This window comes from Acartia tonsa, unplaced genomic scaffold (genome assembly GCF_053477335.1).
Source record: "Acartia tonsa isolate MP-2025a unplaced genomic scaffold, ASM5347733v1 sca2, whole genome shotgun sequence".
NCBI lineage: Eukaryota > Metazoa > Arthropoda > Copepoda > Calanoida > Acartiidae > Acartia > Acartia tonsa.
Window position 1 is genome coordinate 147,567 of NW_027649596.1, and position 19,475 is coordinate 167,041.

Sequence of the window (19,475 nt, forward strand, 5' to 3'; positions counted from 1 at the left end):
CATTAATTTTATTTACACTACAAGGTAAATAAACAAATCAATGATGCGTTTTCATACCAAAAAACATAAAAATAAGGTTTTATTAATTTTACATTATTTATTGTCGTCAAAATTAAAACAAAATATTTGTCATTATCAATAAATTAATTCTAAGTTTAAATACAAATAGCTTATTATATACACTTATAGAATGTCTTTCTGGATGTATGTATGCTTGGTCAATACTATCTCATAAACGGCTGGATAAACAGTTCACTAATTTAGAAAGTTTTATTAAACTAAGAACAAAAAGAATCTTTAAATCCTTATAAGTAAGGGGCGATGCTTTTAGTCATATGATGAAGTAGAGATGTTACGGATATTTTTTTACATGGATAATAAAATATGTTGTCAGGAAGAAATTCTCTGATGAAATTAATTACAACACTCTCATTCATTTACATTTAAATAGAGAGAGGATCAATATTGTCAGCTCTCATCTGGATAGAGATAGGATCCTCTTCAAATATTTCTTCTTCTTTAATTTCTTCCTTGATATAAACTTCTTCACATTCAATTAAACTAATAGATACAGAAGTTGGAACTGTATTATTAAAGGTTTTCATCATTTCTAAATGTCCAGGGGATTTTTTATGTTTTGATAACTCTGAACTAGAGATATAATGTTTGTCACAAAGTTTACATGAGAATGGTTTCTCACCAGTATGAATTCTTTTGTGTACAGTCAAATTACTACTATTGGTGAAAGACGCTCCACATTGGTCACATGAGTATGGTTTCTCACAGGTATGAACTCTTTTATGTCTAGTCAATTCACCACTTTGTTTGAATGTCTTTTCACATTGATCACATGAGAATGGCTTTTCACCTGTATGAATTCTTTTGTGTACATCCAAACTACTATTCTTGGTGAAAGACGCTCCACATTTGTCACATGAGTATGGTTTCTCACCAGTATGGATTCTCTTATGGACAGTCAATTGACTTCTATCTTTAAATGTCTTTACACATTGATCACATGAGTATGGTTTCTCACCAGTATGGATTCTTTTATGTACAGTCAAATGACTTCTATCTTTAAATGTCTTTACACATTGATCACATGAGTATGGCTTTTCACCTGTATGGATCCGTTTGTGTTTAGTCAAATCACCATTCTGAGAAAATGTCTTTCCACATTGGTCACATGAGTATGGTGTCTCTCCTGAATGGATTCTTTCATGAAGGATCAACTTATCTTTCCGTGCAAATGTCTTTTCACATTGATCACATGAGTATGGTGTCTCTCCTGAATGGATTCTTTCATGAAGGATCAACTTATCTTTCCGTGCAAATGTCTTTTCACATTGATCACATGAGTATGGTGTCTCACCAGTATGAACCCTCCTATGAACTACCAAGTTATCTCTCCGTGTAAAATTCTTGTAACAAATATCACAGGTATTCATGCTGGTATATCCTCTCTCAATCTCCTGAAATATTAGTTTTGTTAATAAAAACACAAAATTGATTTTCCGATATTTTCAAATAAACACAGCATTCAGGTTCAAACTAAAACAAGAATGACAACTTCCATAGAAGCAAAGCAAGAAAAAACAGCCTGGAACACAAGCAATAAAAATTATAAAAATTATATTCAAGCTAAATAATATTATGTACAGACAAATGTAAGAAAGGTTGGCTATTAAAAATTGTAAAAAGAAAGTAATAAACAAGGATGACAACATTAATAAAAATGAAGCTGACAACCATGGAGTGACAGCATTTATATAAATTGTGTACAGAGATTGATATGGTTTTATAACCCAACCAACCCCGCCCCCTAGTTTTAGTTTTTATAATTGATGTTTATAATAATATTAAACAACTCCTCCTACTACTATTGTTCTAAAAAATCAATGAAAAATGGGCGGAGTTAGAATCTAATTTTTTTAAAGTTTGGGGTAAGCACCCCTTTACCCCCATCCCAGGACGTATATGAGTTAATAAAAATAATACATTCACATAAAACTGGAAATAAATTTTAAATAAAAACAGTGATGACAACATCTAAAACAGCAAATCTTAAGGGATAAGACAATGGCCAATAAATTTATGTACATTCCCTATGATGATGCACATAATTACTCCTGTTGTAGATTAAAATTAGTGGTTGAAACGATTTAACACTCAACTTAATGTATCAACCAATCAAAATTCACCAGTTTCCCCAAAGTTGTTAAGCAAACAAATAAGAACTTTATTATAAAACTTTGGGGACCTCAAAGAAAAATTTGCAATCTATCTTTGATAAGTCTAAAAAAAAATTAAAAGTAAATTTGTTAAGAATTATAGGATACTGTTTTAAAAATATTCTTACATTTTTACACCTTGATCATAGAGATGCTTCCTTGAAATATTGTACCTTGTTGTAATAAGAATAAGTATTCCAAAAATCAGATGAATAGGATAATTATAACACATAAAAAATTAGTTGTTAAAAAAGTTAAAATTCAACACAACTTAACTAAACGTACGGACATTCTGGAAACTATTATAGAGTTGCTAAGCTTTCTAAACTGTACCTAACTGTTATAGAACTCATCATGCAAAGTTTAAATCGATAAGACAATTCTAACATGTCCAAATTAACGAAAAGAGCTGACTGTTACGGACGGACGGGTCGATCATAAATATAGAAAAACTTCGCATTTAAAAATTATATAAATACCTTATAATAAAAAGTAGATATGTATAATGGATTTCTCTCTGTTTTCTTTGATTGTTAGTTGCTGACTGATTATGATTCAATTATCAACCTAAATCATAAACAATAGTCTTGCTTTAACAATAAAACTGCCCAAAATCTCCGCCCATTTACTTAAATATAATGCTCAATGCGGCGGACTCCTCCCACTTTTAATCAGAAACTGGACAAGCAATTATTTTTGTTAAAAGGTAAAAATGGCGGCAAAAGATTCTGGCGGCAAATTATTATTTATCATTCATTATTTGATGATATAATATGTATTTTGTCATAAGGTTTTTTTGTAGGATTAGGTCTATTGTAATTTAGGTCTTTTGTACCAACACCGTATTTTAGCTACTGTAACAAATAAAACTTTGTCAAACCTGTAAATAAATATTCTGCTTATAAACACTTGTGAGAACTTATCTCACAAGTGTTTATGTTTATTTGCACAATCTTCTGATTTTAGAACTTTGTTTTTATGGATGATTTCATCCTTGTTATATGATATTTACAATAAAAAAGATGGAAATGAATATCTATTTAACAAAGGGGGAGGTAGCTTTTGCAGAATTCCGTAGTGGTGTGAGTTTTAAGACTATAAAATAGGAGTAGAATATGGTTCAACATAGAACTGTGAAGAAACGGCGGTAAAAACCGCCGCTGAAAACCGGTATGTCCCGCTAATATTTTTTGTCTTTTCTCGCTAAATTACATAAATTTGAATCATTTAAGACAAACTTATTATTTTCTAATAATGTTGACCTTTCCTTGGCTCTGTACACTTTTTTTAGTATTAAAAATATGTCCAAACTCTACAAAAAAAAATGTCCGGGGAAAATATAGTGTAAGTTTTATAGAATAAAAGTTTGTCTCAAATGATTCATAATTTGCTAGTTTGTGGAGAAAACGAGAAAAAAAATCGGCAGTTTTTGGCGGGAGCGGCGGTTCAGCCGCCGTTTTTTCACAAATCTACGTTATACCCAATTAAAGCAACTACTATGCCGAATCATAGAGTTCTTCTCCTATTTTAAAGTCTTAAAACTCACACCCTTACGGATTTCTGCGAAAGCTACCACCCCCTTTCTAGAACCAACAATTTAAATCCTATTAAGGTGAAGCCCCAAGAGAATGAGGTGGAGCCTTTAGTGGGTATAAAAATAAATAACCTGTGCATTTAGAAACAATTTTGGTAGGAAACTTGTTTTCTTTGTAACTTTGCTATCTAGGTATACTCAATGCATTTTTATATATAATTAATATTTATCTGAAAATAATATATTTACATTTGATAAATATTCTATTCAAACAGAAACCAATAAATTAATGATAGTTAAAAACATCAAAATTATTCACAGAAAATTAAAGTGTAATAAATCACATACAAAAATAAGTTGTAAGCAAAATATAGATAGGATTAAACAACTTTGTATAGCCTTTGATAAATGAAAAAAAAATTAACAAATTAAATTGCTTTTTAACAATTAAAATGATATTTAGATTTTTATTTAAACTGAGCAATTGGCATTAATCCTGTCTTTTTAAATAAACATTTGTATCCTATGACAATTAAATCTTTATTTTTATATCTTATGATGAACAATATTAATAGTATTAGTTCTATCTTCATCATAATTCTGTTGACAAAAAAGAGGATCTTCTATTTCATGTTTAATATTTTCTTCAATATTGTCAGCTCTCATCTGGATAGAGAGAGGATCTTCATCAAATATTTCTTCTTCTTTAATTTCTTCTTTAACATCAACTTCTTCACATTTAATGAAACTAATAGATACAGAAGTTGGAACTGTATTATTATTGCTTTTCATCATTTCTAAATGTTCAGGGGATTTATTATGTTTTGATAACGCTGAACTAGAGATATAATGTTTGTTACAAAGTTGACATGAGTATGGCTTCTCTCCAGTATGAATCCTTTTATGGACCGTCAAATCACTATTTTTAAGAAATCTTTTTTCACATTGATTACATGAAAATGGTTTTTCCCCCGTATGGACTCTTTTATGTTTGGTCAAATCACCTTTATGGGAAAATGTCTTTTTACATTGATCACAGGAGTATGGCTTCTCCCCTGTATGTATACTTTTGTGTTTAAACAAAACACTACACTGAGAAAAGGACTTTTCACATTGATCACATGAGTATGGTTTATCTCCCGTATGAATCCTTTTATGTTCAGTCAAGTTACTACTAGTTGCAAAGGTCTTTTCACATTGATCACATGAGTATGGTTTCTCTCTAGTATGAACCCTCATATGAACAAACAAGTTATCTTTCCGTCTAAAATCCTTATTACAAATATCGCAGGTATTCATGCTGCTATATCCTCTCTCAATCTCCTGAAATTATTTTTATGAATTTTATATAATTTTATGAAATTTAGGGATTTTACGGCGAAAGTAAATTTTACAAAAAGAAAAAAAACTTGTTTATAAAGTCACCATTTTTATGTTCTTCAATAAAGAAAAGGGGGAGGGGGAAACTGTGGTGACTCGTAACACGACATACCAACAATTTTATTTTGGTTGCTACTCCTTTAGTTTTAGAGATAATTGGGTAAAATCTTTTTGGCTGTGTCAAAAAAATGTCAGGGTTGCTTGTAAGGGGAAATTTATTTTTGCGGCGGCGGGAAATGGCGGTTTTATTTGAAAGATACCAAAACTTGGTGTAATTATTGACACAACCAAATTAAGTTTACCCAAGGGGGGGGGGGGGTTTAATGCAACCATCTCGTAATCAGTGAGCAAATGTCACTTAGAATTCGAATTTTGATCTTGAATTTTGCATGAGTAATCCTTAGTAGGCCTTTTTTCCTTAAATTGAACAAAAAGTTGGAAAAGTAACAGCTAACGGCTGGCGGCTCAGCAGTTTAGCCATTTTTAAAACTATTTTCAAGGGAAATCATCACAAAACCTATCTCCACATAATACTCTATGCTGCTCCAAAACGTTTTCAAACGGTTCTAGCCGCTAGTTGCTGGTACTAGAAATCTAAAAATGTTTTTTTTTGTATCATTTCACATGATTTAAAGCAAAAATATGTTTCAAAAAGTTGATTCCTACATAATTTATGGCAGATTTGCCCTAAAAATAGCCAAAAAACGGCTAAACGTCTGAGCCGTTAGCCGTTACTTTTTCAACTTTTTGTTCGATTTAGGGAAAATAGACCTACCAAGGATTACTCATCCAAAATTTCAGATCGAAATTCGAATTGTAAGTGCCATTTGCTCACTGATTACGAGATGGTTGCATTAAAAACCCCCCCCCCTTATCTGGTAGTAGAACCCAAAATAAAATTGCTGGTATGTCATGTTACGAGTCACTACACCTTTAGTAATTCCCATATCATAATTATTCTAAATTAATTAAGTAAAAATGGGCGGAGTAAAATGTTTACAATAATTTAGAGGGTTGCAAAATAACGTTTTATTATTCGTTGGCTTATCAACTTTTGGGGACTTTTACTGAATTTTGATTGGTTGGTTGGTTTATTAAGTTGATTGTTTAAAAGGTTCAACCACTAAGTTTAATCTAAAAGAGGTGTAATTTTATGATTCATTATTGCACAGTGGGATCTTTTGTCAAAAAACGGGACATTAAGGGTAGACAAAAGTAAACATCAATAAAAAAGCTTGTATTTGACGAAATGATGTAATTTCTTTTGCTTTAAACTCAAAAATAACATCAATTTTGCTCCTGTTAACTTCTAATGTGCATTTGATAAGTACGTCTGGCAGTTTTGGAGGAGCGAAGCTATCCTATTTTTAAAAAAATCTATAAACCTTCATAACTTTAGTTAGGATAGGAATATTTTAACAAAATAAACGTCTATGGAAATATTTCTTCAATGCAAACAATGTTTGTGAACATGAATATAGCGTCAGGTGCACCCAGTTCGAGTCCCGGCATTTTTAGGTAGGTCCAGTATAAGTAAAATAGGACACTAATAAGGCATGTTTTCTAATGTTTTTTTTACAGATATAAACAACAATAACATTATTTTCAAAACACTTTTGATTTTGTGTTAATACCATTATTCTAAGTCTAGCTATCTTCATTTAAAGTTTGTATAAGAATATAAACATAATTGCTTATATTATATTCTCTCTCAAACGTATATTTCTCTCTCTCTCTCTCAGACGCATAAATAATGTTTTTGCAATATTATAATTAATCCCCGAATTTGAATTTCTGCTGAACCAAAACCAGTTAGAAATACAATTTTTTTCAGAACACATGAAATTTAGCAAATTTAATTGCTAAAATAAAAGTATTTATAAGTCATCTTTTTTTAAGGACTCCTTGTTCCCTTAAATGTCCATTAAAACCGCGAGAACGGCAAAAATCGTTAAAAATCACACCTACGGCGGCAAATAACGGCGAAACGGTTGGCCGGAGGCAAATATTGCATAAGTAGAGAAAGTTCCGCCTCAAAAAGTTTGAAAATATTGCAGAGATGACTTTGGGCTCTAAAATGACTCCTTCCCCCTCTAACGAGGGAAAATTTCAAATTAACAAGAAATTGTTCAAACCATGCAATGTAAAATGCTCAATTACTCAAAAACGGCCGGGAGGCCCCAGGTTATGAAAACTGTTTTATGCACAATACATGTTGCATATTAATATTATTATTGCAAAACCTGGGGCATCCTGGCCGTTTTTGGGTAAAATGGAGAAAACTGATTTTTTGGGGTTAAAAATCTTAATATTTTTGGTGAAATTTTCTCACAAAATGTCAATTTACACCACCAAAAAAATATTTTTTTAAAATTTTTCTTTAATTAGACATTGGTACAGGTATCTGAAAAGTACCTCAATCAAAAATTATTTTCATAAGATGAACATAAATGTATTTTTTGTTGCTTTGAAAAAATTGTGTAAAAAAATCTGGAAAATCATCAAAACTGAAAAGAAATTTTTCACTACCTTTTTTAAAAATGGCATAAATCCGCCAAAAATGAATATTTTTTAAAAATTTCTTTTCTAGCTGTCTACTTACAGCCATTATTAATTCCTAGGATAGATAAAAGTCAATTTTAAATTTTTTGGATGTCCCACTGGATCCCACTGTGATTGAGGGGATGTACATCAATTTATTGGCCATTATCTTATCCCTGCATATTTCTCATAAAAATTTGAATCAGAGCAGTACAGACAGACCAACACATCAAGTGATATATAGAGTAGGTGCGATATTCGGATATAGTCGGCAAATTATTTACAATATAAGGATGACAGAATCCATAAAAGCGAAGCTCTGTAACGGTAGGACAATGGAACATTAACACATATAGAGTATCAGAATAAGCAGAATAAATGTAAAAGTTTAATAAAATCATAAGTAAAATTGTTGCAAAACTGTTAAATTATAGGATACTGTTTTAAGGATATTCTTACACTTTAGACCTTGATCATAGAGATGCTTCCTTTAAACGTTGTGCCTTGTTGTAATAGGAATCTGTAATCCAAAAATCAGATGAATAGGACTATTATAACAAATTATACAAAATTATTTGTTAAAAAAGTCAAAAATCAACATGTTTAAAATGGACATACGGACATTCTGGGAACGATTATAGATTTGCTAGGCTTTTATATTGTACCTAACTGTTATATGAATAATAAAAAACCTATTTGCGCATGTTCTTCGCAGTTAAATATATAAATACCTTATAATATAAAGTAGATCTGTATAATTTCTCTCTGTTCACTGTGAATGTTAGTTGCTGACTGACGTTGATTCTATTATCAACCTAAATCATAAACAATAGTTATCTCTTGTTTATAATTAAAGCCAAAATCTCCGCCCATTCAATTAAATATGATGCTCAACGCAGACTCCTCCTACTTTAATAAGAAACTGAATAAGCTTTAATGAAATGTGATATAGTGTTATTTTCAATAAAGAAAATGGCTGCAATTTATTTTTTATTTATATAAAATAAGTTTTAAAACATATAGCCTTTATTTAAGGTGCATATTTACCTTTTAACAGAGGAGAATTTTAAGGCCATAGTTTTGAAAAGGTGCTCAATAATCCCCTTAAGGACATACTTTATTTTTTTGGATTTGATTAAAAAGATAATAAAAGGGGGACGTAACTGAAGCTTTTTTGATGCAGGGGGGGGGGGGTTTTCTCAGGAACCACTTGATGAACCGTGTAAATTTTTTCGACCTAAGCTTTTATGGGTATGAACATCTTATGATTTCAAAGTCAACCCCCTACCCCCACCCCCTAGCCCCACGGGGCTCAAAAACCCCCTAAAAATGAACCTAACCTTAATTTTCTCAGAAACCATTTGACCAATTGGGGTGATTTCTTATACTTAAGCTTTTATGGTTATAAACTAACTTTTAGTTTGGAAGTCACACCCCTGCCGCAAACCCCTAGCCCTCCGGGGATCCAAAAAACCCTAAAAAAAGAACCTAACCTAAATTTTCTCAGAAACCATTTGACCAATAGAGATGATTTCTTTAACTTAAGCTTTTATGGTTATAAACTAGCTTTTGGTCTAGAAGTCACCCCCCTGCTGCCAACCCCTAGCCCTTCGGGGCTTCAAAAAACCTAAAAATGAACCTAACCTTAATTTTCTCAGAAACCATTCGACCAATAGAGATGATTTCTGAAACTTAAGCTTTTATGGTTATAAACTAAATTTTGGTTTAGAAGTCATCCCCTTGCCGCCAACCCCTAGCCCTCCGGGGATAAAAAAACCCCTAAAATGAACCTAACCTTTATTTTCTCAGAAAATATTTGATCAATAGAGATGATTTCTTAAACTAAAACTTTTCTGCTTATAATCTAACTTATAGTTTAGAAGTCACCAGCCTGCCTCCAACACCTAGCCCTCTGGGGCTCCAAAAAAACCCTAAAATGAACCTAACCTTAATTTTCTCAAAAACCATTTGATCAATAGAGATAATTGTTTAAACTTTATCTATAATGCTATTAAACTAACTTCTAGTTTAGAAGTCACCCCACTGCCGCCAACCCCTAGCCCTCCGGGGCTTCAAAAAAAACCCCTAAAAATGAACCTAACCTTAATTTTCTTAGAAACTATTTGATCAAGAGAGATGATTTCTTAAACTTAAGCTTTTATGCTTATAAACTAACTTTTGGCTTAGAAGTCACCCCCCTGCCGCCAACCCCTAGCCCTCTGGGGATCAAAAAACCCATAAAAATGAACCTTACCTTTATTTTTTCAGAAACCATTTGACCAATAGAGATGATTTCTTAAACTAAAACTTTTCTGCTTATAATATAACTTATAGTTTAGAACTCACCCCACTGCCGCCAACCCCTAGCCCTCCAGGGCTCCAAAAAAAAACCTAAAAATGAACCTAACCTTAATTTTCTCAGAAACCATTTGATCAATAGAGATGATTTTTCAAACTTAAGCTTTTACGGTTATAAACTAACTTTTGGTTTAGAAGTCACCCCCCTGCCGCCCGCCAACCCCTAGCCCTCCAGGGCTCAAAAACCCTAAAAATGAACCTAACCTAAATTTTCTTAAACTTAAGCTTTTAGTTTAGAATTCCCCCCCCCCCCATGCAAACCATTAGCCCTCCTGGGCTTACAAAAAACCAATAGCGATGATTTTTTATGGGTATAAACTACTTTTTGTTTGGCAGATATATGGTTATAAACCAAATTTTTTTAGAAGTCACCCACCCCATAGCCACCCTGTGCTCAAAAACCCCTAAAAAATATACTTTAGCTTAAATTTCTAGTAATTTTTTTTTTAGTAGGCTTTCAGAGGAATAACCTAACCTCAGTTTTCTCAGGAACCGCATTGGGACTCTATACTTTGTTAAGGGGGGGGGGGGGAAGTTTGTACAGTTATAGGAAATGAAATTCAGTATTAAAGTTTGGGAGGGCCGTGTGGGCTTGTTTTTTAGAGTTATCAACCTAATTCTTTTTGTGAGCTCTCTTATATGACTGGATCTACACATAAAACTTTGAAAATTGAATTTTGGGACTTTCCCTTTAGGGGCTAGTGGAGCAAAAGACCCCCCAAACACTAAAAATTTAAGTTCTGAGCTTATTTTTAGAGATATTGAGATGATTTTTTTTCAAAAACCTTTTTTAACATAACCAAACTAAGTAATCATTGGAGATTTCATTTTGGGACTTTCCTTCTAGGGGCTTGTGGAGCAACAGACCCCCAAAAAACACTAAAAATATGCGTTCTGAGCTTATTTTTAAAGATATCAACATGATTTTTTTAAAATAATACTTTTTTAACATAACTGAATCAACGAACCATAACAGATTTCATTTTGGGACTTTCCTTCTAGGGGCTTGTGGAGCAACAGACCCCCAAAAACACTAAAAATTTGCGTTCTGAGCTTATTTATAAAGATATCAACCTGTTTTTTTTTTGAATAATACTTTTTTAACATAACTAGATCAACGAACCATTACAGATTTCATTTTGGGACTTTCCTTCTAGGGGCTTGTGGAGCAAAAGACCCCCAATAACACTAAAAATATGCGTTCTGAGCTTATTTTTAAAGATATCAACCTGATTTTTTTTAAATAATACTTTTTTAACATAACTGAATCAACGAACCCTTACAGATTTCATTTTGTGACTTTCCTTCTAGGGGCTTGTGGAGCAACAGACCCCCAAAAACACTAAAAATATGCGTTCTGAGCTTATTTTTAAAGATATCAACCTGATTTTTTTTAAATAATACTTTTTTAACATAACTAGATCAACGAACCATTACAGATTTCATTTTGGGACTTTCCTTCTAGGGGCTAGTGGAGCAAAAGACCCCCCCAAACACTAAAAATTTAAGTTCTGAGCTTATTTTTAGAGATATTGAGATGATTTTTTTTCAGAAACCTTTTTTAACATAATCAAACTAAGTAATCATTGCAGATTTCATTTTGGGACTTCCCTTCTTTGGGGCTAGTGGAGCAAAAGACCCCCAAACACTAAACATTCAGGTTCTGAGCTTATTTTTAGAGATATTGAGATGTTTTTTTTCAGAAAACTTTTTTAACACAAACAAACTAAGCAATCATTGCAGATTTCATTTTGGGACTTTCCTCTTAATATAATTTTTTTTCTCAGAATATTACATATTATTTGAAAATGATACTATGACTGTGAATTGATTCAAGCGCATTTTCATTGGACTCTTGAAGGAAAGTGCCAAATCAAAATCTGTAATGATTACCTAGTTATGTGAAAAAAATTTACATTAAAAAAATATTTTTATTGTTTTGGGGTCTTTTGCTCCACTAGCTTATAGAAGGAAAGTCCCAAAATGAAATCTGTAAAAGTTACCAGGTTCGGTTATGTTAAAAAAGTTTTCTTTAAAAAAAACAGAACTCATATTTTCAGTGTTTTTGGAGTATTTTGCTCCACTAGCTCCTAAAATGAAATCTGTAATGGTTCGTTGATTCAGTTATGTTAAAAAAGTATTATTTTTAAAAAATCAGGTTGATATCTTTAAAAATAAGCTCAGAACGCATATTTTTAGTGTTTTTGGGGGTCTGTTGCTCCACAAGCCCCTATAAGGAAAGTCCCAAAATGAAATCTGCAATGATTACTTAGTTTGGTTATGTTAAAAAAGGTTTCTGAAAAAAAAATCATCTCAATATCTCTAAAAATAAGCTCAGAACTTAAATTTTTAGTGTTTGGGGGGGTCTTTTGCTCCACTAGCCCCTAGAAGGAAAGTCCCAAAATGAAATCTGTAATGGTTCGTTGATCTAGTTATGTTAAAAAAGTATTATTTAAAAAAAATCAGGTTGATATCTTTAAAAAAGGTTTCTGAAAAAAAATCATCTCAATATCTCTAAAAATAAGCTCAGAACTTAAATTTTTAGTGTTTTGGGGGGTCTTTTGCTCCACTAGTTCCTAGAGGGAAAGTCCCAAAATTAAATTTTCAAAGTTTTATGTGTAGATCCAGTCATATAAGAGAGCTCACAAAAAGAATTAGGTTGATAACTCTAAAAACAAGCCCACACGGCCCTCCCAAACTTTAATACTGAATTTCATTTCCTATAACTGTACAAACTTCCCCCCCCGTTAAAATTTTTGTTTTCTTTAACTAGGTTTGGTCTGTGAGGGTTAGCTTTTCTTCGTTAATTTAGACATATTATAATTGTCCTATTGATTTTAAACTTGATAATTTCTATAGCATTAAGGTAAAATTTAAAAAACGTAGCTACTCTATAATTATTAACAGAAAGTCAAAATATCCATTTAAAACATGCTGATTTTTAGGTTAGGTTCATTTCTAGAGGTTTTTTGAGCCCCTGAGGGCTAGGGGTTTGCGGCAGGGGTGACTTGTAAACTATAAGTTAGTTTATAAGCATAAAAGCTTAAGTTTAAGAAATCATCTCTCTTGGTCAAATAGTTTCGGAGAAAATTAAGGTTAGGTTCATTTGTAGGGTTATTTAAGCCCCTGAGGGCTAGGGGTTTGCGGCAGGGGAGTGACTTCTAAACTATAAGTTAGTTTATAAGTATAAAAGCTTAAGTTTAAGAAATCATCTATCTTGATTAAATAGTTTCTGAAAAAAATAAGGTTAGGTTAATTTTTAGGGTTTTTTGAGCCCCAGAGGGCTAGGGGTTGGCGCAGGGGAATTACTTCTATACTAAAAGTTAGTTTATAAGCATAAAAGCTTAAGTTTAAGAAATCATTTCTATTGAATTAATGGTTTCTGAGAAAATTAAGGTTAGGTTCATTTTTAGGGTTTTTTGAGCCCGGGAGGCCTAGTGGTTGGCAGCAGGGGGGTAACTACAAAACTAGAAGTTAGTTTATAAGCGTAAAAGCTTAAGTATAAGAAATCATCTCTATTGGTCAAATGGTTTCTGAGAAAATAAGTTAGGTTCATTTTTAGGGTTTTTTTGATCCCCGGATGGCTAGGGGTTGGTGGCAGGGGGGTGACTTCTAAACCAAAATTTAGTTTATAACCATTAACGCTTAGGTTTAAGAAATCATCTCTATTGGTCAAATATTTTCTGAGAAAATCAAGGTTGGGTTCATTTTTAGGGTTTTTTGGAGGCCCGTAGGGCTATGGGTTGGCAGCAGGGGGGTGACTTCTAAACTAGAAATTAGTTTATAACCATAAAAGCTTAAGTTTAAGAAATCATCTCTATTGGTCAAATGGTTTCTGAGAAAATAAAGGTTAGGTTCATTATTATGGTTTTTTTATCCCCGGAAGACTAGGGGTTGGCGGCAGGGGGGTGACTTCTAAACCAAAATTTAGTTTATAACCATAAAAGTTTAAGAAATCATCTCTATTAGTCGAATGGTTTCTGAGAATATTAAGATTAGGTTCGTTTTTAGAGTTTTTTGGAGCCCCGGAGGGCTAGGGGTTGGCGGCAGGTGGGTGACTTCTAAACCAAAATTTAATTTATAGCCATAAAAGCTTAGGTTTAAGAAATCATCTCTATTGAAAGAATGGTTTCTGAGAAAATTAAGGTTAGGTTCATTTTTAGGGTTTTTTGGATCCCCGGATGGCTAGGGGTTGGTGGCAGGGGGGTGACTTCTAAACCAAAATTTATTTTATAACCATAAAAGTTTAAGTTTAAGAAATCATCTCTATTAGTCGAATGGTTTCTGAGAAAATTAAGGTTAGGTTCATTTTTAGGGTTTTTTGGAGCCCCAGAGGGCTAGGGGTTGGCGGCAGGTGGGTGACTTCTAAACCAAAATTTAATTTATAGCCATAAAAGCTTAGGTTTAAGAAATCATCTCTATTGGACGAATGGTTTCTGAGAAAATTATGGTTAGGTTCATTTTTAGGGTTTTTTAGAGCCCCGGAGGGCTAGGGGTTGGCGGCATGGGAGTAACTTTAAAACTAGAAGTTAGTTTATAGCCATAAAAGCTTAAGTTTAAGAAATCATCCCTATTGGTCAAATGGTTTCTGAAAAGATTAAGGTTAGGTTCATTTTTAGGGTTTTTAGAGCCCCGGAGGGCTAGGGGTTGGCGGCATGGGAATAACTTTAAAACTAGAAGTTAGTTTATAGCCATAAAAGCTTAAGTTTAAGAAATCATCCCTATTGGTCAAATGGTTTCTGAGAAAATTTAGGTTAGGTTCATTTTTAGGGTTTTTTAGAGCCCCGGAGGGCTAAGGGTTGGCGGCATGGGAGTAACTTTAAAACTAGAAGTTAGTTTATAGCCATAAAAGCTTAAGTTTAAGAAATCATCCCTATTGGTCAAATGGTTTCTGAGAAAATTAAGGTTAGGTTCATTTTTAGGGGGTTTTTGAGCCCCGGGGGGCTAGGGGGTGGGGGTAGGGGGTTGACTTTGAAACCATAAGATGTTCATACCCATAAAAGCTTAAGTCCAAAAAATTTACACGGTTCATCAAGTGGTTCCTGAGAAAACCCCCCCCCTGCATCAAAAAAGCTTCAGTTACGTCCCCCTTTAATAATAAAATTTGGTTATCCTAGGAATCACTAGTCAAAAAAATACATCAAAAAATCATACAGAAATTTGTTGTCAAAATTTAAAAATCAGCATGCAAAGTTAAAAAGGACAATTCTAACATGTCTAAATTAAAGAGTTTACCATTACCGACATAAGTACGAACGGACGGGCAGGTGTACAGACTGACCAACCCTAATTATAATAGACATTTAATAATAAAAAAGTGAATAACCTGTGTGTTTGTAAACAAAAATAGGAGAAAACTTCTTTCTTATTGATATCTATACTCTGTACATTTTTATTTGTTTATAGATTAATCTGAAAATAATATATTTACATTAGACAATTATTTTATTTATACAACAAGATAAATAAACAAATAAATGAAATGTCTTTAAACTAAAAAACAATAAAAATAGTATAAAGTTAATTTTCCATTATTTATTCTACATTATGGAAACATGTTGTCAAAATAAAAACAAAATATTTGTCATTTTAAATACAAATTTATCCTTAAACTAAAGTAACAGGGTGTTTGTTTGTGTGTCTGTACCGAAGGATCTCGCTAACCGCTGAACCGATCGGGTTCTCCTTAACAGGGTAAATTCTCATGGTTCCCGAAAGGTTTATAACTATTTTGGGGGAGGGTACCACAGACCTCCCAAGAGAAATAACAAAAAATTCGACTTCAACGTAAAATAAAGAGGTATCGTACGTAAAGAATTATCGTAGAGACTTTAACAAACAATAACATTTAAAGTACCACTAGAGGCCTCTAGGGGAGTAGCCGCTGGTATTATATAAACTAATGTCATTCTTTATGTATATATGCATGGTTAAACTTAATACTATCTCATAAACGGCTGGACAAACTCTTCACATTTTAGGAAGTTTGATATTAAACTGAGAAAAAAAGTATCTGAGATGTTAAGGGTATTAATTAAAATTGGATAATAAATTATGTTGTATGTTTGGATTTTTATATCAGAAAGTAAAATAATATTTATAATTCTCTGATAAAACTATTTACAACACTCTCATTCATTTACATATCAATAGAGAGAGGATCAATATTGTCAGCTCTCATCTGGATAGAGAGAGGATCTTCATCAAATATTTCTTCTTCTTTAATTTCTTCCTTGATATAAACTTCTTCACGTTTAATTAAACTAATAGATACAGAAGTTGAAACTGTATTATTACAGCTTTTCATCATTTCTAAATGTCCAGGGGATTTTTTATGTCTTGATAACTCTGAACTAAAGGTATAATGTTTGTCACAAAGTTTACATGAGAATGGTTTGTCACCTGTATGAATTCTTTTGTGCTGAGTCAAATTACCTTTATCAGAGAAAGACTTTCCACATTGATCACATGAGAATGGTTTATCTCCATTATGAATTCTTTTGTGTTTAATCAAAGCACTTTTATCAAAGAAGGATTTTTCACATTGATCACATGAAAATGGTTTCTCTCCAGTATGAATCCTTTTGTGGACAGTCAAGTTACCACTTTTTGTAAAGGTCTTTTCACATTGATCACATGAGAATGGTTTCTCTCCCGTATGAACCCTCCTATGAACAACCAAGTGAGATTTCTGTGTAAAATTCTTGTTACAAATATCACAGGTATTCATGCTGGTATATCCTCTCTCAAACTCCTGAAATATTATTCTTATTACTAAAAAGATCAAATATAGTTTTTCCAACATTCAAGTAAAAACTGAAACAAGAATACCAACTTCCATATAAACAAGCAATACAGATTGTTAAAGCCATATTCAAGTTTTTGTCAAAAAAGCTAAATAATTTTGAAAGGATAAACGATTTTCTAGTAATAATTTTACTTTGCTTATTGTTATGTGAATCAAGGAACAATTCTGATATGCCTAAATTTACGATAAGAGCTACTGTTATAGACGTACAGACAAATGTAAGAAAGCTTTGCTTTTAAAATTGTAGAAAGAAAGTAATAAACAAGAATCAAATAACGCCCAACTATAAACAATAAAAAACAATAAAAAACTAATTAAAATTTTTATGTTTTATTGGAGGGCTTAATCAAAAATTGAAACCAAGAGATATGGTGTTTTTACAAATTTTCTTAAATATTCCATTTATCAATAATTAAAACTTTTAGCTTTTAAAAAAAATTGTAAGGGATTCTTAATATTTCAAGGAGAAAAAAGTGTTTGAAAAAGTTACATAAGTATTATTTCGCATGGCTTAATAGTAGTAGTAATATGCATAGTAAATATATGAATCCCCCAGATATTATGCCCTAAAATCATGTTTAGGGTGTTTGGTCAGTTCTTAAATATTTATCATTTTTAAAATGGAAACTCGTCTTTTTAAAATAGTTTCATCAAAAAAATATTCTTTAATGCAAAAACATTAATTGTAGAAAATAATTAAATAGCATAAGAAAGTGAGTTTAAGATAGATTATCTATCGCCGAAAAAAATCCGCAATAAATTTATCTTATAGTAATTTAATATAACCCAGAGCATTACCGATAGACCAATAAATCATGTAAATTAAATATTTGATGCTTATTAAAATAGGGAATCTTTACAAACAAAAAAAACTGTCTAACTTGAATAGCAGCCAAGAAATTCACATTTCCTACATAACATTTCTTTCAAACAGATAGATGGACAAAAAGACGTTGACGATTATTTATTAAGTAATTAGTGCTTCATACTAAAATTACAGGGTATTTCAGGAGAAATGTTTTTAAGATAATTAATTATGCATATAAAAAAAATATATTGGTAAAATAATATTTGTGTGTGTTTTGAAAATACTTTAACTAATGCATAATGATTTTCATATAGATCCGATATTTAAGTAAAAGAATAGATGGGGCAGTGGTTAAAAAAATTTGTGTTCAACTTTCATGAGGCGGAAACCCTGTGGTGACTTTCAAGTGGGTCTTTGAATATCATCCAATAGCATCAGAAATATTAACACACCTAAGTCACTATAAAAGAGGAAAGAAAATTTGCTAGCAAAAAAAGGTCTCTACAACTGGTTTAGATATAATTATATATACTTATCTTTTAATGTTATATATCTATACTTATACATTAAAAGATAAGTATATATATATCTTTTAATATCTTTTAATGTTATATATCTATACTTATACATTAAAAGATAAGTATATATATCTAACCCTAACTATCTCTGTAGTAAAGAACAAAAGGAACTATAAATACCTTATAATATAAAGTAGATCTGTATAGTGGATTCCTCTCTGTTCACTATGAATGTTAGTTACTGACTGACAATGATACAATTATTAACCTAAATCATAAACAATAGTTATATTCATTAAAATTAACTAAATCTCCGCCCATTTACTTAACTATGATATGGTGTTATTTTAGATAAAGATAATGGCGGCAAATTCAGGGAGGGAGGAGACATTGAGCTGATTATTACACTAGTCCCTAACGGTTTTATAATTACGTTTTCTTTTTCGTTTGACCATCAACTTTGGGGACCATAAATGCATTCTGATTGGTGGATATATTAAGTCCAGTGTCCAAACGTTTCAACCAAAAATTTATACCTGCAGAAGGAGTAATTTTGTGTATTAATTTTATACATGTACATTAATTTACAAAGAACAAATCTAAGCTATGGACATTGTCTTATCCTTTTAGATCCCTGATTTTAACGTGTATAAACTGATAGATAGCAAAATTGTAGATTTGCTTTTCATATAAATATGATATTAAATTAAAACAAGATACCTTTACATAAATTTTCGAGGTAAGGTACATGAATTTATAAAGAAAAATTATAAAAAGGATGACAACATCCATGAATGCGAAGCTATGAAATGGAAGGACAAACGAACATTAATCAGTATTCTAAAAATCCAATCGGATAATTATATCACATACAAATTTGTTGTTAAAAAATTTGAAAATCAACATGTTTGAAATGGAGTACATTCTGGTAACAATTATAGAGTTGCTACGCTTTCTAAATCGTACCAGGAATCACCATGCAAAATTTAAAATCGATAGTAAAATTCTAACTTATTTAAATTAAAAAAATGAGGTAACTGTTTGGGATGGACAGTCGGACAGACTAATTATAAAAAGCTTGTATTTTAGTTAGATAATGACGACACAATTTTATAAAATTTATTTTTTACTTTAAGGTGTTGTTCTATAGGTATATAAAATAGCCTAAAAACTTCCATAGACTATAAATAAACATTTAGCCAATTTCTAACCCATTAACTTAAGAGTGTCCAAATACCTGTTTTTATTTGTGATATTCTTATTATTCCATGGTATTAAATTTCATTTTCATGTTCTG

The 19,475-nt window shown here is 31.6% G+C and overlaps 1 protein-coding gene across 2 annotated transcripts; it reads right to left on the reverse strand.

The window, feature by feature from the left end:
- Positions 1 to 51: 51 nt before the first annotated feature.
- On the reverse strand, positions 52 to 19,474 carry LOC145310494 (uncharacterized). Of its 2 annotated transcripts, none has more exons than XM_080150444.1 (3): positions 19,416 to 19,474; positions 18,359 to 18,446; positions 52 to 1,472 (listed from the first exon to the last, which is right to left on the reverse strand). In XM_080150444.1, exon 3 carries the CDS (start codon positions 1,446 to 1,448, stop codon positions 444 to 446), a length of 1,005 nt encoding a protein of 334 aa, XP_080006570.1. In that variant the 5' UTR covers positions 1,449 to 1,472; positions 18,359 to 18,446; positions 19,416 to 19,474; the 3' UTR covers positions 52 to 443. The 2 variants fall into 2 exon arrangements, with proteins under 2 accessions (XP_080006570.1, XP_080006569.1); XM_080150443.1 differs by lacking the exons at positions 18,359 to 18,446; positions 19,416 to 19,474 and adding exons at positions 2,711 to 2,798; positions 3,898 to 3,997.
- Position 19,475: the final 1 nt, after the last annotated feature.